The following is a 22,789-nucleotide window of genomic DNA, read 5'->3' as shown; positions in this document are numbered from 1 at the left end:
AACCAATTCTATCAAGAGAGAGAGAGAGAGAGAGAAAACGAGCCAGAGATGATGAAGAGAAAGGTGAGGAGAAGAAAAAAGAAAACTTTTCTTTAAGGGTTTACATGTAAGTCTACTAGGAATTGGAATATAAAAAAATACGTAAAGGTAAATCTTAAGATGGAGAAAAGATGAGGATGGAGAGAGAGACAGAAGGAAAAAGAAAAGTGTTTGTTAAAGAAAATGAGTTTGCAAGGGAAAAAAGATTGATGGTAAATTGAAGCAAATACCATCAAGTATTTTCCATAGGTTATAATATCATTTTGTATTTATTTCTATTCCATTCTGATTCTTATTCGTGTTGTTATTTTACTTCATTTATCTTACCAATCATTCATAATAATATTCGCAATCTCTTTTCATCATTATTATCGTTTTTTTTCAATTTTTTCTTCATCATCTTCTACTCTGTTATTAATATTTTCCATGTTGTTATTATATATTTTCCATTGATTGGACACAAGTATTATTATTATTGAGTATCGACAGACAAATAAATACTTACATAGATTGTTACTTGGTTGATAATAATCACCAGAAGAAGCAGTTTCCATGAAAATCAATGTTATCCTTTCAAATTCACTGATTAAGGCAGCAGCTGATCGAGTTCTTTCAGTTGGTGAGAGATCATACCAAGCATCTCGATGAATATCATCAAGTAGATTACTACTGATATCCAGCATAATCTGATAAAGAAATAGAAAGAATAAAAAAAAAGTTAATCTCACAATTATATTGATTATTAAGTATGATGATGATTGAGAGAGAGAGAGAGAGAGAGATGAAGATGGAGATGGAGAAAAAAAATAAAGTAAATAATGATGCTAATCTAGTCTATGTCAGAGATTAATGTTCATTTCAATGGAATCGTAATTTTTTTATATATTATTATCATCATGTTGATTTGTTTATTGATTGTTGGATCTGTTTGTTGAGCAAATTGATTGCTTCTCATGTTTGGATTAAAATTAAGCTTAAGGTTGATTATTTGTGAATAAGATGAGGAGGTTACTGTGTGTGTGTGTGAGCTGGTAAAAGATATGCTTTGGGGTGGGAAAGAGATTATATCGGGTGGTGTCAATTGATACAGTTTGTATATATGGTGGTGCATGAGAATAGATTGAAAAAATCTTTGATAAGATAGAGAGAGAGGTAAGTGATGAGGGCTTGTGGTGGTAATTAATTAGAGTTTTAACTAATTGGTTGACAAAATTTGAAGAAATGTCTTACTTTTAAAGTTTCTTGGACGAATGTGAATTGTTTATCTTCTGGATAATCTGATAATCCAGTTTCAAGTTTCGAGATAAGTTGACCAATAATATCAATGATAGGGGACAAATCACCTCCATAAAGTGGACGATCTTTGGTTTCCTCTACTAATTCAAAGGCTGTTTTCAATATTGGCTCTTCCTCTCTCATTCTGTTCTCAACGGTGATCAGCCATTTTGATTTACATCCTGATAGATCTGCTTCCGGTTTAATCCAAACTACCGATCCAAATGGATCAATTGAGCAAAACCATTTAGCCCATCCTTCACTAGATGAGGGACAATTTTGACGGACAACTGTACCGGGTTCTGTACGGTTCCAGAAAAGACCTCGGGAATTTACAGGTGGACACAAGGCACTTCCATTGGGAGAGTGACCATAAGATGATGATGATGATGAGGATGAGGATGAGGATGAATTTGACTTAGATGAAGGTAATAAAGGGGAAGGTAGGAAAGGTGAAGAAGATGATTGCACAGATACATCATACGGTGGATGATCAGGCCAATTTGATGGCGATAATGATGATGGAGTTGATGATAAAGAAGATGGTGAGAATGTAGATGACGATGATGATGATGATGAGAATGATGATTGATACAATGAAGGATCCTCAGATACTGAGGGAAGATTAGGCTTATTATATACAGTTGACTCTTTACTCGAACTTGATTTATCATCTATTGCATTTTGATTACCTCTTGAAGGTAATTTAAATTCATTAATATCACTGGAAGGAGCTAAAGTTGTAGTAGTTGTTGTAGTTGTGCTTGTTGTTGTTGTTGTTGTTGTTGTTGTAGGTAAATGTCCAGGACGGTTCGGACGAGGTCGCTGTCTTTTATGCTCTAGAAAAAAAATGAAATAAAATAAACACAAGAACATGAATTAATAATGAATAATAAATTATTGACATTTTCATGTTTATACAAATTGGTCAAGATAATTACTATTGATGGTAATTATATTCATTATTTTCAAATTGCTCCAACAATTACTTTAATTGCAGAGAGATTTAAAATTGGACAACAATTTATTTTCAACAATCATTATAATCATTTCCATGAACCATGGTAAGTAAGAAAAGGACTTTCCCTAAAAAAATATAGTAGTTTGAACTGAATTTGATGAGAGAGAGAGAGAGAGGTCATCATCATGAAGATGAGTTTAGTTACAGGTAAGTTCATTGTGTAAGTGGGTGATGATGGATTAGATTGTGGAACATTTTAAAACTCATTCAATTTCAAGGCGAAATTTTCACAAAATTTACCGTCACCATTATCATCATTTTCCGTTTCCTATTCATCAAAAAACAAAATTTGTCCCTACAAAGATGCAATTTATCATAATAATAATGATAAATAATAAATAGGAAAATATTATCGATCTAAATTAACTTTAATTACATAGATTGAGAGAGAGATTCTTAACTTAATCTTAATCTATTAACCACACCTTAGATAAACTGGTAATTGTCAGTTAATCATAAGTTTATCTATGAGCAATTAATAAATTGTCATCAAATAATTAGAAGAAAATAAAATAAATCCAATTGAATAGAGATAAAAATAAAAATTTCATCAAAATTATTAATTCAGTAGGATGAGTTATCTTTTCATCATCAATCCCATTTACCTGGAGAAATGAAATTAATATATTTCCAAATTTTATCAATTTCTTCAATCATTCAAAAGTCTCTTGTTACCTGTAAATATATTTTCAACTTTTTTCTTCACATTAAATCGCCTCAAGGTAAATACATATAGAGGTGCACAGGTAACACAATAAAAACTACAGCAAGAGAGAGAGAGAGATCAAGGTAAAGATATAGTTACCTTTTTGACATAAATATTTTCTATTCATCAAAATAAGAGAAATGTCTGAGATACAAAGGTTATAACTCTCAGGTCTCTGGTATATTTTTTCCAGGTAAATGTAATCTACTTTTACCTTTAATCCTGATAAAAGGTAACATGAGATTGTACAAGAAAATAAGATGAAGATTCAAATGTGACTTTGCTTTCATGTTTTTTTCCCCTGATACTGTCAATCCACATGAATCATTTATTTTTTTTCAAGTTTACTCATTACTCATTAAGCGATGAAAACAACTAATCATGTTGATATAAAATTGATGATAATGTTAATGATGATGATAACGATTATCATTATGATAATGATTCTGTTATTAATGAGGATAAGATACTCATTGTTTCCGGCTGAGAGATTTTCTCTCTCATTATCTACTATTAATTTATCGTCTCCCTCTTACATAATAATCAACAAACAGAGAGAGAGAGAGAGAGAGAGCTCATGTTGACATTGAGAAAATGAATATTAAGATGACAAAAGTTTCAAGTTGAATGAAAAAAGGGTAACATGTTATCACTTTGAGGGTCAAGGTTGAAAGATGAAGATGAAGGTTATCAAATTGATTATTCTTTACTTTTTTCTTGTTTCTATTTTCACAGAGAATCGCGATTCCGGAACTAATAATATTGTTGACTCATTTGCTGATTGTTTCCAAGGAAAAAAAATATGAAAACTCTCAGATATTATATTACATTTCATGGAGAAAAAGATGATGATGATGATGAGTCTTATGAGAATTTTAATAGTGAAGAAAATGCTCTTATATATATGAGATTTCCCTTGTAAAGTAAATCATCGTTTCCATGGTAATTATTTTCTTTGCAACATTGAATTCAACATGATGAAAATAAAAATAATCATCATGATACATGTACTCTAATAACAGGTAACTATGCAAAAGAGGAAAGGTAATAAGAGTTATCGTCATAATATTTCAATATCATTTTACATTGGAAACTTTTCCATTGATATAATTGCAATTATTTGATTAGAATTCTCATTTTATTAATATTTTTTTTCTTCTTTCTTTCAATAATAAGCAACTGATACAAGAATAACTTTCAATTTACAATTAGAAAAAGTGTCCAAATGAATGTTTATTGTTGACGGAAAATCAGGTAACATGATATTCCATGTTTGTTCCTGTCAACTTTTTCTTTTCTCGTGTATCAATGACAAGGAAAAGTTTTAGTTACATTTCAATATTTCTTCAAATTATTGAACTTTTCATGGAAAATGAGAAGAAGAGAAAAAAAAACTTTCTCTTCCTCTAACAAAATTATCACTTTGAAATTGTGATAAAATTTCAAACAATAACAAATCTCAAAGTGTCAACAATGGGAAAACAATTGATTCAATATGATGATGTGATAATCCATAAGAAATTGACAGGAAATGATAAAATAAACAGTAAATCAATAATTAACAAAGTCTTAATTGTTTAATTACTTTTACAGTCAATTAAATCATTTGTCTTCCATTCATCAACTATAATTATCCCATAAAGTTCACATTAAATGAGTAATTAAAATGACTAATCTTACCATAGATAATTACAAGCATTTCTATTATCATTATTATTGTTTGTCCAAAATATAAATTGGGTAAATATACAATTAACTGAGAAAGTGAGAGCAAGAGAGAGAGAGAGAGAGAGAGTCTATTAAAGTGAGTCTATCATTAGATTGAAGGAGTAGGAGGAGGAAGAGGAGGATGATGATGATGATAAGCCAGGGAAGGTGAGTGAAGAGGGATCAAGATGAAGTGTTCAAGTGTGTATCTAATCAGTGAATGAAATGCTTGGAAAATGTTATTACTATTACATGAACATAAATATGGTGAATTGTTGAATATAATTCAAGGTTAGGGAAGATAAATTCATGATTGTTATTAGATTATTATGTTTTAAGCTCTTCACTTGGGAATATCATGTGTCCATCATTAGAATGATGGAGGAATAATGATAATAATAATACTTTCTGACAGAAAATGCTACCAAAACAATCAGACAAACAAATAGATGAACAAAAAAAAAGTGATGAACATTATTATTATCCTTCCTTCATCTTGTTCATCTTTGTTCAATGTTCAATTTTTAGTTGACAATTTTGGGTTCTAATGATAATCAAAAATGGTGAGAGAGAGAGAGACACACACACGCAGAGTGATGCAACAGTAGGATGATATTAATTCACAATCTTCATCAATTGTTGATTATCATCACTAAGAATCAACATATTACTTTTTCTTGTCTAAACTTTACTCTAGAGAGTACAAGAGTTTCTCCCACACATTAACAATATTATCATGGGAAACTTGAAAGATGACAAGTAAATCTCATTGATGATCATATGATATAATCTGAATATTCAACAGATTCTCAAAATGATTACATGAAATTGAAACTTTCACCTCGATAACTCAATTCTCAATCTGAAACTTATCTCTCTCTCTCTCTCTCTCTCTCTCTCTCTCTCTCTTGTTTTCTCATCCCATTCGCACAAAAAGTGTTGACCAGTTTGACTGGAAAAAAAGTCGATGATAATTATTTCAATTATCTTTTTGTTTGTGTGATAATATCAACAAGAAGAGATGAATAATCAATTTGATGGATCAAATATATACCATGAGATTATCATGATTAAGGTGAAAATGGGAGGATGATAAAAAGGGAGGAGAAATAGGAGGAGGTTAAGGGAGAGTCAATATCATCTTTTCACCTTCATCATTTTTCTTGTTCATTGTGATAATCAAACCAATCATGTTGATACAATCATACAATTTGCAAAGTGATTACTATCAATGTTATCAAAAATTTTCAATGAAACAAACTCATGATAATCATCAATAACCTTCATCACAAAGTTCATCCACTAATTGTTATCATATTTCAATAAAACTCTTACCTGATATACATTGATAATGAACTTCAAGGTACTTTGTACTTCCAGGGCAACCATCACCAAATTTAGATGTTGACGCTTCCACATGACATTCATGTTTATTTTCACAACTGAATTAAGAAAATGATCAAGAGTAAAAAATGTATTAGATATTATGTAATATTCAATGTTATCATCATGATTATCATCATGCTATTGTTATCAATTATTGTCATTGTGGCAAAAGAAAAGTTATTAACATTTTCACAATTATTATCAGACAAAATGATGGAGAAAATTTTTCATCTAATAACAATGATAATCATCATTATAATGGTCAAGGGTATTAAGTAATCATAAGTAATAATAATAATAATAAATGATTAATTCAATTAGAGGATAAGTTTTCAGTTCTCTACACAATCTAATGAAAATGGTCAGTCAATCATTTGTTGCTGTTGTTATTATGTTGGTCTTGAGGTTGGAGGTTAGTTTTTTTTTCTAGCATCATTATTTTTACGTTTTTGTTGACAGAATCTTTTGTTTGTCATTGTTACTCTTTATTTATTATCATTATTATTCATCAAAATTCATTTATTCAAAATGGTTACCATTCATTGACAGAGTTTTATATTATATCCAGGATACTTTGTTATGCATGACAATCACAATTATCCTATTCTTTTTTTTTCTTCTTCTTCTCCATAGTTTTTTCTCACTCATTATCAGTCTCCCTCTCTATCTCTCTATCAAATTTATCGTTTTCATTATTATTATTGTGATAATCTGATCTATTCCCCCTCTAAATTATATTACATTTAGAGGTGATATCATCAATTTTATCATAAATGATTATGATGACGGTTAACAATATAATAAACAAGCAACAGCAATCAAGATAAATTGGATTTATATTATATATAAATGCTTTGTGACCGGTCAACCGGTTTTTCACAAAAAGTTTGACATATTCAGGGTGGTATTCAATAATTTACATTGAAAAAGGAGGAGGTTGTGGGTGGGTGAGTGTATGGTGATGGAGGCAAGTAACCAGGGAGCCTGAAGATTAAGAGGGAGCTTAAGAAAAAGATAGAGAAAAAAAAACAGAATCAACTCAACTGTATATCACATCCTGTGAATCAAACCTTTTCCTCTGTTTATTCATTGACAATATACAGTTACCAATATTATCATGACAAACAGATGATACAATGGAGGTTTATTAGGAGGAGGATGAGGATGATGATGATGATGATGAGATGGAGAAGGAAGATGAGGATAAAGCGTTCGAGGAAGATGAGGGAGGGACAGTGGGTGGAGATGTGAGTGAATAATATTAACCTAATGGACCATCAATGAGGTTTCTACTGAGAAGTTATCAGTTCTCTCTTTAATATTTACCTTTCTTTTTTCTAGTTTTCTTTTTCTCTATTTATCTTCTTTTATCATCATCATCTTCTCTTTCTTTCTTTCATCTATTCTTTATCACTTCATATCATGCAATCTTAAATTTCTCTTATCCAATTTACTCAAACAATTAACATTTATTATCATTTGAAAATGGAAAGTGTGATAATCAACTGGAAAAAGTTTCATCTCATTACAGAAATTAAATTAACTGTAAATAAAGTATTCTAATTGTCTTAATCTATTTCATAATTGTAAATACTTTTACTATCATTTGATTTGATTTGATTTTTTCTCTCTTTTTTTTCTTTATCCTTATTATTACATCTCCATGAGGTGACACTTTATCTTTGAGTATCTTTTTATCATCATCATCATCATCATCTTTTATTATGTCTATCACATAGAAATCTTTTTCAAATCTTCCTTTTGTCTTGATGCCTCTTTTTTTCTGTTGACTCAATTTCTGTCATGTCAGATTAATATGAACTTTTTTGATGATCAAGTGAGTCTCACATTTCTTAAAAGACACTTTATAATGTTTATCATCATCATCACACACCAGCTCACTGATAAAAAAACCCTCCCAAGGAAGTGGGTTGATGATGAGTATCAAAGATAAAAAAAAATAAATCAACAAGAGGCCCAAACACTCAACTATCAACATTGGAAATGTTAATATTTATATCAACTGTTAACAATGAAGCAAATAATTTTCACCAATCAATTGAAAGATGATGATGATGATAATGATGATAAGTGTAAAAAAAAGCGATGAGGATAACATAGAGTGAGGAAAAGTGCTAAAGAAAAAGGTAATTTTGACAAGTTGGTGGTTTTCTCAAGGTACAGTCTCTTTAACAATGGAAAAACTTTTATCATCAGAAGCTACAAAAAGATGATGATGATGATGATGATGATGATGATGGTGTTGATGATTTTATGATGTTGATGCTTCCAATAAGCAACAAATGATAATGTTTAGCCCACCTCAGGTTTCCCATTATCTTATATGTACTTTGAGCAAAATGATGATTCTCTATCTGAATGAATGTTAAATGAACCAAAACGCCTCAAGGGATTTCAAGGAAGGCAAGAAAAAAACGATATTCACTATCATGCTCATTATATTGTTCATCATCATCATTGTCAAGAATCAGAGAATGAAACTTTATCAATGTTTCCATGGAAACAATAAGTACATTTTTCTTTACCACAAGAAAGAAACAAAAATATTAATATAAATCAATTCAAGTTCGTGAGATTCAACTTGAAATTTTATCATGAATAAATTTTAGAGATTAAGAAGCGAAAATTGAATCAGTTGTTGTTCAATTATTAACCTGTTGATTGTTTTTGCTTATTGAGTTTGATGAGAATTCGGGAAGTTAAAGGAATCAAATTCTAATTCCATTCAATTTTATAACTCTTATTTTCCTCTCTCACTCTCTGTTGATATAATATTATTATTATCAAGTTTAATTAGTGTTCTAAGTAAACACCATTTTCGATCGACAAGGTTCAACTGTTATTCGTTTACAATGAACTTTTAAATTTAACTATTGATTGTTTACATTTAGACTAATCAATTCATCGTCAATTTTGAGAAATCAGTTGAATTGAGTGTTACCAGTGAAGAGAGAAAAATAGAATTAGAAAGAAGCTAAAATGGTTGGTTGATTCTGTCGAAAAGGGAGAAGATTAAAAAGAGAAGAGAAGAGAGAGAGAGAGAGAGAGAGAGAGAGAGATGAAGATGAAAGATGGAAGATGTGGAAAAAGAATATAAAGTTACAAAGGCAGCGAACAAAATGGAAGAGAATTGAAACAAAGAAGAAGATGAAGAATCATTTAGGAAATTCAGTTCAAGGTATTACAATGAATAGAGAAAAAGAAACTAATGAAAAAAAAAGAAGAGAAAAGTTTTTCTTTTGTTTTCTATTCTCTCTCTCTCTCTCTTTTGGTGTAAAGATCAACTGAATGAGAATCAAGATTCTGAAGATTCATGATAGATATATAATGATGGAAAACAATCAACATCGATTGAAATAATCGTGAGTCAACTAGAACTCATTCCAGTAACTAAGCCAATATTTACTCGATATTTATTGAACTCAATTTTGTAGCTAAATGATTCTAATGAAATTTTTGGATTCCTTACAAAAGATAAAATAAAAATAATAACAATAGATATAGAATTGGAATACTTTCATTCTCAACTTGGCTTCATGTCCAATATCAAGTTCTAAGTATCATTATGTTGGACAAGAAAAACTATTTGCATTGACCATTTTTCCCTGTCAGATTCAGAGAAATGATAACGAAAGAATCTCTTTCTCCTCTTTTGTCTTTATTATTATTATTATTGTTTTTATCTTCTATTTTCCTTTAACTTTATCATCATAATCATCATTGGTCATCATCATCATTATCTTGGTCATTTTATTGAGCATAACAAAAAAGATACAACAAAGAGATTCACCCAAACGAAGTGGACAATAGAGATACTATTTATTGGCTTTAGATTTTATTTTTTCCAGATCATTTGGGTTATCAAGTTATCGCATTTCAATCGGTTAATATTATCATTTAATCACAAGCATATTAAGATAACTCAACGATAATAATACTTAAAGGTCAACATGATTACTATCTGACCAGATAAAAGGTTAGATAAACTTTTTCGAGTTGTTGTTTTTGATGATTTCCATTGAAAACCATGAGAAAAACATGAAAATATCAAAAAAAAACGAAAAGAGTTCCAATTAGAAATTGAGAATAATATCAAAGATGATAATCATGATAATCTGAGTAAATTAATGAAATTTCTTTGAGTAAATTATTTCTCTTGATATCCAAACCCTTCAATCATGTTCAATTCCATGATTGTATTTGTGTAATTAAACTTAATTCCAGGCTGATTAAAGTTTCATTATTCGAGAGAAAAGTTCATTAATGTTGATTGATAAAAGTTCACCTTCATTTACATATCATGATAGAAACTTTTTTGCCTCAAGGAGTCGAGAAAATTGAATCAATTGATTCAACAGATTCGTATTATATAATATGTACTTGAAATGCTCATCATTTGATAATCATTATATCCTTTCAAATGGAATGAATTTTATCAGCACCGTTTATTCATTTACAGTTAGATAAAAACTATTCCAATGTCAAACTTCATCAACTATGAATATTTCATTTCAATTCTCCATCATCATCATCATCATCATCATATGAATATCTACCTTCAGATCATCTTTGAGTACAAGAGAAACGTAAAAAAAATTACTCAGCTCATTTTCATTATTCTGAGTTGATTTAGTAAAATGAATATTTTACTTTTGCATGTTTAACCCTTTTGATACAATCATAATCATCATCATCATCATCATCATGAAACAGAATCAAGACTGAACAAAATGAGCTTAAGCTTTTCTGAAAAAAAAGTTTTCCATTCAAAGAGATGTTTGAATGAAGCATTTTGAACAGTTCAAAGGAGTAGAAATAAAAAAGATGCAATGAGATAAAAATAATGATCAGAAAAGTTCTGGTCACTCTGAAAATCGTTCATTTAACTCAACTTAATGTCCATGAAAACGGAGAAAATGAAATAAAATCTTCCATCAAGTGAAAATTGATATTCTAATGCCACAAACTCACATAATGATGCTCACAATTTTCCAATTAATGATAATAATATTTTTCTCTTGATAGCAAATGATAACAAAAATGATGATATTCAAATCGTATTCCGTATATATAATGTACTTACAGATCACTTAGAACTCGGAAACTTATGGCTGACATACAATCGACTTGCATTCCAACATTTCCATGTTCGTTACAAATTGAAATACTGAAACGTCCAAAATTTGCTCGAATTAAGTTTATCCGAGTTCCTGGATTACAGGTAATATTTGCAGATTGACCTTCGCATGTTATTAAAGTCGCATACCTGGAACCATCGACTGTTTGATGAATGAAAAAAAAGGAAGAGAAAAATAAAAAAAACAAATAAATATACAAATGAATAAGAGATTAATAATTCATTGATTCAATGAATATAATATTCAATCATTTCTAGTAATCATATTCAGTTAATGGTTATATTATTTTTGGGAGAGAGAGAGAGAGTAAAAAGGAAACCAGAAGTAAATTGATGTAAAGAAAATTAAGAATCAAAATGAATCCAATTTAAAGTGAATCAATCATTGTCACAATTTCATCGTATTTTCCTATTCCCTCAGTTGAACATGGGGAAAAAAAGATATGGAAAATTCAATGAGAATTATATATATGAATGAGAATAAGATAATCATGGAATGGATAATGTTAAGAACTAATCAACAATCATTATTATCATCATGATGATGGTGGAAAATAAGAAATTCATGTTTACATTAGTGATAATATTTATATAAATATATGAATCAATTGTTATCCATTAACCATATGATAGGAAATGGCGGGGAAAAGTTTTCATGGTCAAATAATTTGGGGATAAAATGGTGAACCATGAGAATAAAAGATTCACTCAAGTGAATGAAAATGAATCCAATTTTTGTGTATTAATCGACAACGGAAATTATTACCTTTACTTATTTGTCAGAGTAAAAATAATTCCATTTCCGTTAATTTATATCCAAGATTCAGATGAGAGATTAATGAGAAACTTGACCAAACTACTATTACAATTACCATGAATTACCATGAGTATCACGATTCCATATCAACACTATTTACTTTTCAATACTTTGTTTCTCATTGATTCCAATTAATGTTCAGTTTAATTGATATAATACTTTTATTCATTTGGAATCTTGTTGTAATAATAATAATGTTTATTTTATTTCTATTGGTGAAAATTAATAGATTTCAATTATTTTATATATACGAAAATCAATCAATCACTAAAATAAAAGTAACATTTTTTTTTCTTCATTTTCTTTCATTACAATCTTTTGATATCGTGATAATAACAATTAAATCTCGCCTTCGATCAACTCTATTGTCAGTTTAATCTATCAATGAATAGTAACATTTGATATTGAATCAAGAGGATGAAAAGTTATTGATGAGTTTGTCACGTGATTAAAAAAAAGAAGCTGAAATAATTAACAATTAACTTGATAATGAAAACTGAAGCAAGAGAGAAATAAATTCAATCAATGATTTAGATCAACATTGGAAACAAGTTTCATATCCAATTTTCTGTGTGAGATTCAATTGATTATCACCATACAATTAAAAGATTAACAATATATATGAAATAGTGAGAGAGAGAGAGAGAGAAAATGATGATGATGATGATGATTGAAATAGAATTTAAATCATCAAAGAGGAACGATAAATAATAGATTGATTGAGATTTTTAATAAGAAAATGTGAAAACTAGTATTTGATTGGGAAGATAATCAATGTGATGTAAACCGAAGATGAAAAACTTTCACTTATTGATCATTTTTCTACTCATTCTTACCATTTTCCCCTCTCTCTCACTTTTCTCCTCCTAACTGATCAAATCTCCATTGAACCTCATCCCTGAATTTCCCCTGTTTCCATCACTTTATCCAACATGAAACAACAAGAATCAAGATTTAATTTCAACTTTCTTCTCTACTGGTTATTCATTTTCAGATCGAACAACAAAAAAGTCACTTTCTTTTCTTGGATAAACACAAACACACACAAGGATAAGGATGAAAAGACGAGGATATTGAACATTACTCGAAGATGCTGATCAGAGTAAAAAAAAAGAAAGAAAATTTCATTTGTTCAGTTGATTGAGTTAACTTTTCTGTCTCTCTCTTTACTTTTCGAGAGCTCGTCATCTTTTCCAGCTAATATTGTGTATCGTTAATTGAATGATAAAGTACACTTGATACAATTATCATCTCTTTATTGATTATTTGAAACATTTTTTATTTTCCAAAGCAAAGAATTATGATCAAGTTAATCATTGGAAAAAGAAGATTAATTAATCAATTGAACATTGAAAGAAAATCAAAGTAAATTCATTTGAGAGAAAATCTTTTTTCTTCCTCTTTTTCTTGTCTCAATTGATTCTTAATTAAAGTGAAATGGAAACAATTGAACCGAATGAGAAGGAAAAAAAAAGTTCTGGTTGAAATTGTTCATCAAATTCAATGGAATATGATTTATTGGTCTTAAGAGATGAAGGTGCAAAGGAGTTTTAGCTTGAGGTTATGATGATGATTCCTGATCAGAATCAATCATAACTTTGATAAATAAAAAAAAAGGAAGAAAAGTTTCATCATTATTAACATGATATAGTAAAAGTCATGGTCAGTGTTAGTGCCTTAAGGCTGATACATCAACTAACAGTAGCTGGGGATAGAGAGAGAGAGAGAGAGAGAGATAAAAGTCACAGGAAAAGGATGCGGATGAAATTTGAAGAAGATTGAATCAGAATTCTGATAAAACCCATGAAGATGAGTTAAGATGATGTATTTATTATATAGAAATGATGAATTTAGTTATTTTCACTTCAACATGATTCTTGTTTTATCATTTCATGTTTCTCATCAAGGTCAATGGTTTATACTCTGTGATTTATTCAGCCAATCAGTTTCTCCATGAGATCTTCATCATTCTCATTATAATCATCCTCATCCTCATCATCATCACCATTTTTCTCTCTCTCTCTCTTTAAGATAAACAACTTTTCATAACATCAAACCAACAATCGATGGACATTGATAGATCGATTAGTCGCTCTTTTTTTATATTCTCAGCAAACAAATCATTCTAAATACACCAATACATAAATACATTTATTCAGTTGGACCTTTTGATTATAGTCTTCATATGATGATCCATCAATAGCGAAAAAGAAAAGCTCCAACTTCATCATGTCTATCATCATCTTTTTCTAACCTTTTTTTGCTTCTCTCAGCTTATCTGATTTTACTTCTCTTCATCATCATCATCATCATGCAGAATCATCATCATCACTTTTAGTATATTCTCCCATCTAATTCATTCTGATCCCCTCAAGTTTTAACGTTATTCGGATTAAATCAGCTAAACGTTGGACGTGATAACCTAAAACAATCATTAACAATTGAATCTTATCCCGAATATTATTATTACAATAATAATCAACTTTAATCAACAAAATGATATATATAATATTCATCATCACCTCAGAATCAATAGTATCTCAAATGAATCATGAACAATGTTATCAAAAGGTGTGTGTGTGTGTAGGTTAACTTGTCTTCCTAGGATTTAATCAATAAAAATCGAGGCAAAATGGATAAACACCAAAAATTATCTCGAGAAAATATAATATCTACATAATAGTTAATGATAATAACATGATTCTATTCACTGAGGAAAAGGGTAACTTGATATCTACACTGATTAGGGTTAATCTATCTTATATTTCATGGTGATATTCAATGTTTTCATGATGAGAAATGAGAACCAAGAGAAACTGATGAAACCTGACATACGATATATTAATATTTTTTTTCTCTCAAATTTTCTCGAGCAAAAGTAAAGTTAATTGATTCTGTAAATCAAGATACAAACAAACAAACAATGAATCAACAATTAATTACAATTAGAAAAGGAAAAAAAAATAGTTTAATGAACAATTTTCCCTCCCGATTGATTAATTATAATGGAAGTAAAAAAAAAGTTAATATTGTTGTTGATGTTTTTATCTCAATGTCAATGAGCATGAAAAAAGTTTGGAATATAATTTTACCTGTTCATTGTTGATTAAAGAGGCTACAAGATGATCAGGTAGATGGAAAAAAGCTGAATCAAGTTAGTTGATTATGATCATCATCATGATGATTATGATGATGAAGATAAATAAATATCATTTTCAAGGTAACAGATCAACAATGAGATGAGAGGTAGACAACATGAGGAAACATTGAACTTTACAAGAAAGATGAAGACACTTGAAACAAAACAGAAAAAAAGTTCAATTAAAGTGACATTGATGGAAGAGGATAAAAAGATGATGATGATGATGAGAAATTGTAACAGTAATTGAAGAGAAGAAGATTTAAAAAAAAAGGTAAGCCAACTTTATGCTCCAATGATATTTCTTATGGCTTAATTGTGATTATCTTGTTGTCGTTTTAATTTAATTTACCTTTTTTCTCAAATTTTCCAATCAAATCAATCTCACTAATCTTCATCACCTTTTTTTTTTGCTTTACATTATCCAAATACCGATTGTGATTTAAGCCTAGAAAACTAATCAAAATCAAACCTAAATTGCGTAAACATTGACTTTCAATTTATAATTAACCAGAATTGAAAAGGTAAAAAAAAATACTAAATCCAATCAGTAGTTAATAGATTTTGATTGGCACCAATCAACTAATCATTTAATTCAATTTTCTTTGTGATAAACTTGGATTGACATTCAATCAACTTTGCTGATTTTTTTTTCTCCTTATCCAATAATAAACAATCATAATCTAATCAATATCCAAGTAATGCTGATTAAGATTATTATTGTTTCATTACTGATGAAATGGTAAGAGGTTATTAGATAATTTTAATTTTCTTCTGCATCTTCATCATTAGATAATAATAATTATCTACTCATCAAAGTTTTAAGTTAATTAGGTAAAGTCACGTGATAATTACTCGCTTATTGGTGAGCTTATTATTATGATATTATTATGATATAATATTGATGAGTCTATCAGCTTATTATCACTAACGAAGTAAATTAAAGTCAATGGTTCAGGATGAGGAAAAAGTTTGGTGAAAAAAATTACATGAGTAAACCTTTATTACTCTGAATATCTGAATATGTGAATACTCAGTGAACCAGATTAATGGCCTGTTACCAATTTATCAGTTCTCTCTCTCTCTCTCTTTACCAGTTTTTCATGATGATGATGATGAGAAGGATGAAAACGGAAGAGAGAGAGAGAGAGAGAGAGATGAAATCATCATGAAAAGTTCTAACAATTTCTATCATTTTTTTTCTGCTCCATCTTTTCCTTTCCTTCTTGTAATCATCATCTTTAAATGATGGAAAAGTAAATTATCATTTGGATAGTTAGTTTAATGAAGAAAAAAAGAAAAGAAAACGTTCTCGTTGACATTCAGAGAATTCCGAATATTTCTGATTATCCTAATGATCACAAGAGAATATTTATATATATTTATCGATATCCTTCTCAATCTTACATCGTTATTCATTCTCAGAATAAATAATCACCTCAATTCGATTCATTAGTTAAAAGCTAATCATTTGCCAGAATTTAACGTTTCTACAATATTTCTTTCACTATCATCTTGTTAGCTCTCGTTTTCTCCCTTTCAAATCCTCACCCAAATGAGACTTTGACTGATGATAAAATCATGAAGAGTATCATGAAAATACCGGATAGTGATTTCGAAGCAGAAGAAAAAAACCAAAGTAAATCACTGAACTTTTACCATGTTGATACTTAATGTTTTTTACTCTGGAAAAAAAATCCTTTAACATGGTAAATAACCTGAAGATAAGTTGGTAATTTACTCACAATTAACTTGTTTCATTTCATCAGCTTCCGGTAACAATATACATCTAAATTGCTAAGAGTAGTTATTGATAGCAATTAATGTTACCTAATTAGCAATTTAAATGTATCACTACAATTATCCTTTTAATCAACTTAACATGTAACTTAAATCTTAAAGCATTTGTAACCGATTGAATTTTCATATAATATTAACAAAAATCACAACGAGATGTTAAAACAAAGTAAATTGTTAGTTAATATAATCAATTGATTTTTCATCTTCTTCTTTATCATCATGTTTGAAATAAATTCAATCACTTACATGATAATTTGATGAGTGAAAAAAAAGTTTCAACTCATTTTAATGGTGATTTACAAACTAATCCTCTGTATATATAATTAACTTTTATTGTTTCAATATCAACATGGATTAAGTAATAATATTAACCAGGAAAAAAAAATAATAACTTTTCATGGTTTTCCGATTTGGTTTAGATTATACAATCATGATGATGATGATGATACTCTGTTAATTTAGCATCATCACCATGAGCTTAAGGTTGATGAGGTAATTTCTTTGGTGAAAGTGATCAGAGGTAAAAGTTGAGCAAAGTATCAGAAAAAAAGTGAATTAAAAGATAATCTTATTAGTATTGCTTATGGATTAGTAAAGGGAAAAAAAGAAAGCCAACTTGATACAATTACCATTGATTACTTTTGATATTTCAATGATTTTGAGAGAGAGAGAGAGATGATTATGATTTTCTGTGATAATTTGATGTTAATTAATATTGAGGATATAAGAGGATGAGATGTATATAAGACGATAAGATTCAAAGGTGTGGTTACATTTTAAAATTTAAGATGATTAAGATAATCTTAATGATGATGATGATGATGATGATGATATACTAATATTACATCATGTAAGTTGTTTAATTTGATCACTTTTCATTACCTAAAATATTGGATATTGTTAAGGTTATCTAATTGTTGTTATTGTTTTATTTTAGGTTCATCATTAACCAGATGATTAGTGAAAATAATGTCAATTAATCAGCGGGGAAGCAAAAAAATATAATGATTATCAGATTAAACTGTCATGTTATTTATCAGTGAACACCCAATGGATGATATGATTATGATACATGGACAAGTTTCATCATTGATTGTTGATAGTTAATAAAGCCAAGAAATATGAAACGATAAAGATGATGAAGACAATGATGACCATGATGATGATGATGATGATGGTCAATCTCAATTTGTCTGTGGCTTACCTGATAAAGTCAATGAGATATATAATTATCAAGATAATCATGTTTATCATCATAATCATAATCATCATAATCATAATCATCATCATCTTATTATGTTACTTTTTTTTTATTATCCCATTAAAAGCAATTGTTTATGTGGTAAAACTGCTGAAAACATATCACTTTGTATGTTTGTTTGTGTAATCATAATAATTCAGTGAGAGTTTATATTTAACAGAAGCAGAAACTTTCATGAAGATGATAATGATGATGAAATAACAGGATAAATAACAGTATAATAGAATAGGTTTAGAATAAGAGATGAAAACTTGCTCTCTCTCTTTCTCATCATCATTATATTTTTCTTTTATCATCTTCTCTTAGTTTTCTTGGTTACTTGAAACACTCAATAACAAACTCGTTCAATTGTTACCTTAATGGATATTGCAACCATTATGCTTCATTGTGAGTGTGTGTTATCACAAGTTACAGAAAGTTGATCAACATTTATAATATATAAAGGATATTGTTTGGTCAGTAAATATTTAGTGAGATACCTGGTTGATTGGACAGTAAAGAGCAAGTGATGAGGATGAGAAAGTTGGAGAGAGAGAGAAGACAAGAGATGAGGATGGAAGAAAGAAAAGATTATCTAGAGACGAGTGAACAGATGAAACATTGGGTGAAATGAGATGAGATGGTGATGGAGATGCAACAAGAAGAAAAGGAATATTAATAAAAGAGAAGGGGAGAAAGTAACTAGAGAGAGATGAGAAAATGTAAGAGGAAGAAAAAAAAACGGAAAAGGAAAAGATGAAGGAAACAAAGGGAGAAAAGAAGAAGAAGAAGAAAAAGAAAACATAAAGATTGTGATGATGAGACAGAAGAGGGATGAAAGTTAAGGCCAAATGTTGATTTAAGTATTCGATGAGAAACTGAATAGTTTATTCAATTTTTTTCATGATCATCACACTATCATCTTCATCATCATCTCTCTCTCTCCTTTTCTTCCTCTTTTCAGAATAAAGTTCAATATATATTAACCCAACATCTTTGTCAATTTTATCTTCTTCAATTCTCTTTCCTTTTTTTTCTCTTCCTTCTACTCTTCATGTTTCATCCCTATAAGTGTTCATCCTTTTCATCATTTTCTTTTTATCTTCTTCCACTCTCAGTTACGATCATTTGATAACTTGAAACTCTCATCATCATCTTAACATCACATACGCTTAAATTAATCTATCAACATGAAATTCAACTGAAATACACTTTAATTTGTTCACTATTCAATATCACTCAACCAGATTTTATCCTTTATTCTGTTATAAGAACAAAAATAATACTCACTATTATCTTCATCTCTCTCTCTCCTTTTCTTCCTCTTTTCAGAATAAAGTTCAATATATATTAACCCAACATCTTTGTCAATTTTATCTTCTTCAATTCTCTTTCCTTTTTTTTCTCTTCCTTCTACTCTTCATGTTTCATCCCTATAAGTGTTCATCCTTTTCATCATTTTCTTTTTATCTTCTTCCACTCTCAGTTACGATCATTTGATAACTTGAAACTCTCATCATCATCTTAACATCACATACGCTTAAATTAATCTATCAACATGAAATTCAACTGAAATACACTTTAATTTGTTCACTATTCAATATCACTCAACCAGATTTTATCCTTTATTCTGTTATAAGAACAAAAATAATACTCACTATTATCTTCATCTCTCTCTCTCCCTCTTCTTTATCGTCATCAGTATCATCTCTGTATCTCTCTCTCTCTCTCTCTCTCTTCAATTGGTTCATTGGTGTTTTTGAATACACACAATATTCAAGTGAGATAATATCTAATTAGAATGGAAGAAAATCTTTTCAAGAATAACAATTTTTCACCTTCAATAAACTCTCCCAGTTAATTGCTTATCGTTTCCTTAATTTACTAATTGATTATCACCCATTGAACATGTAGTATCATCACCATCATCATCATCATGAAATAGACAAAAGGAAACTGAATACAAAGAGATTAATTAATATATAATATTGAAAGAATAAGATAATTAAATCTCCGGTAAAATCAAGTCGAACCCCGAAAATTGTGAATAAAATTCAGGAGAGAAAAGAATATCAAATATAAAAAAAAAGTTCTAATCTAATAATAATTGATAGCGAAATAATTTGCAATTGAATAATGAGATAATCAAAACTTAACCATATTCAAGTTTGGATATTGCAAAATTAATGCAAATGCTAAATTTTTGATTACAATTGCAAATGATAATACAAAGTGTTTAAAACTAATTCAATGAATAAAAAACAACAACAACAACAATTGAAAAGGTAATTTCAAAATGAATTGAATAGCATTTTTTTTTTGTTTACCTGAGCTGAAATAAAGACAACAACAAGATTTGTTATCATAATGATTAAGCTTAATAAATGGATTACAATTGAATATAATTACATTGAGATAATGAAAAAAAAGTGCATCATCTTAACAATCAATTTACCCTTTTAAACTTGAATTAATACATTAGAACCACAATTGTAACCCAAAGTTAACCTGAACTTTTAATGCTTTTACATGTTTATCTTCATATTCAGTAGGAGAAGTAAAAAAGTTCAGCTTAACATGATTATTATTATTCCTCTTGACAGTTTACAGGGTCATTTCTCAAGTAACATGAAGATAATTATCATCAAATCAGACATTAAATTAAACTTTAATCAGATGTAAACAAAAGAAGAGGACATGAGATTTAATGATGATGATGATGATCATCATCATCATCATGGTGATGGTAACAATACTCAGATTTGTTTATCCTTTTCTTACAAATTTCATTTGTCTCAGGCAATTTACCCGAAAACCAAACTAAATTAACTTTAATCAACATTAGTGGAAACACTTTAAGTCAACAATTCAATTAGGTTGATTGAGTAAAGTCACTGACTTTTAACAATAAGAAACAACAATTTCTTAAAAGATTAACTATATTTTTTTCAGAGTATCAAGAACTTTTCACCCTCATGTTGTACATCATCTTCAATCTCTATCATCATTACAAGCTAATATCACTAAATAGATAAATATAATAGTCGAAAGAGATTGTCCAAAATTTTTCATTCAACTGAAAGCATCATGATGATAATAGAAATACGATAATAAATAAGAATCTCTAACGTCGCATAAACAATAAGGTTCAACTGAAGGAAAAAGTTGAACAAGAATTTTTTTTTTCTTCTATCAACTTATTGATTATTATTACCGTTACAACGATTTTCACTTCACTAATCTAGTTAGTTATGTATCTTTTTATTGTTATTTTTTCTGACTTGTTAACGTGAATCGATAATCTATTTGAAAATATACATGAGATTAAATTGAATTGGACAGACTGAGTAACTCGAATAGCAATAAACTTCAATGTGACCTAGTGAATGAATTTGATAATATATTTTATGATATCGTTAGTATCATCAAGGGAGATTCCTGTTGTTTTCATTGCCTTTTTCTGTTTCAACATCATCAAATATTATAAATTGAATTCCATCATGACTGAGATGATCATGAGAACAACAAGAACCATAATATTGATGAGAGAGAAAGAGAGAAATCAAGGCGAATGAAATAAGTAGGTGATATTGATGTTTATCTACAATTGAATATAATTCATATCGAACGTGATCTCTCTCTCTCTCTCTCTCTCTCGGTAAGCTTGCAAATTATTGTATTTCATTTTCTACCATTTATTAGAATGATTGGAATCAAATGCTTGTGAGCATCTTCCATGATATTTCAATTTCCGTTTCTTTTTTCGCCACCATCAGAATCATTGATATAAGTATTTATTACTTTCTTGTGTCATTCATTTCGATCCAACTTTTCCTGTTATTATCATTTCTTATCAGTCTTTTTATATCTATCACTTTTCCTCTCTCTCTCTCTCTCTCTCCTTTCCTTTCCTCATGGTTATCGTTATGATAATGTTCATCATCATGTTATTGATAACTTTCTCATGATATTATCATGATATTATTATTATTATCATGCTTTTATCAAACTTTATTTGGATGTTACCAATTCTCTGACACCATTATATAATCTTCTGGGTAATATATTGAGTATATGAGAACAAATTTTCATACAGTTTATTAACTTTATCTGTATATTACTTGATGATAGTTGATCAGTTGGAACTTTTTTATATCTATCAACTAATAATAATACGGAAGTGATAAAAATTCAAAATAAGATTGACCAGTTTAAGAATAGGAGAGAGAATCATTTTGTAACTTTTACCATTAGTTTACTCAAGAGTTTGCTATATGGATATAGAATTGATTTCATGATATACCAGAATTTCAATGAGATAAACCATGTTCAACATGATCAACTTGAAATAGATATTAAATTGATATCAAAGATGAATGAATGATGATAAATGAAAGAAAGTTGAACAAAAAAAGTGCTTCGTTTCAATTTCTTCCTCATGATGCTCATGGTGAAATCAGTTTAATCTTTAAAAGTAAAGACAATCTGATCGATTATCTAA

The 22,789-nt window shown here is 28.9% G+C and overlaps 1 protein-coding gene across 3 annotated transcripts in view; it reads right to left on the bottom strand.

Annotated features, from left to right (window-relative positions):
* The window catches only part of LOC128387425 (adhesion G protein-coupled receptor L2-like), a 69,532-nt gene that overhangs the window by 33,464 nt on the left and 13,279 nt on the right, over positions 1-22,789 (bottom strand). For 2 of the 3 annotated variants that reach the window (XM_053346618.1, XM_053346619.1), the window contains exons 2-5: positions 11,239-11,434; positions 6,084-6,190; positions 1,270-2,153; positions 545-725 (exon numbers count right to left, since the gene is read on the bottom strand). In XM_053346618.1, coding sequence (XP_053202593.1) covers positions 545-725; positions 1,270-2,153; positions 6,084-6,190; positions 11,239-11,434 — 1,368 coding nt within the window. Of the gene's footprint in view, positions 1-544; positions 726-1,269; positions 2,154-6,083; positions 6,191-11,238; positions 11,435-15,201; positions 15,540-22,789 lie in introns of those variants that run through there. The other variant, XM_053346620.1, reaches the window with a different exon arrangement.

Source organism: Panonychus citri, unplaced genomic scaffold (assembly GCF_014898815.1).
Source record: "Panonychus citri isolate SS breed McGregor unplaced genomic scaffold, ASM1489881v1 Contig00090, whole genome shotgun sequence".
Lineage (NCBI taxonomy): Eukaryota > Metazoa > Arthropoda > Arachnida > Trombidiformes > Tetranychidae > Panonychus > Panonychus citri.
Note: the sequence above shows the minus strand (reverse complement) of the source record. Positions and strands in the feature narration are given on the sequence as shown.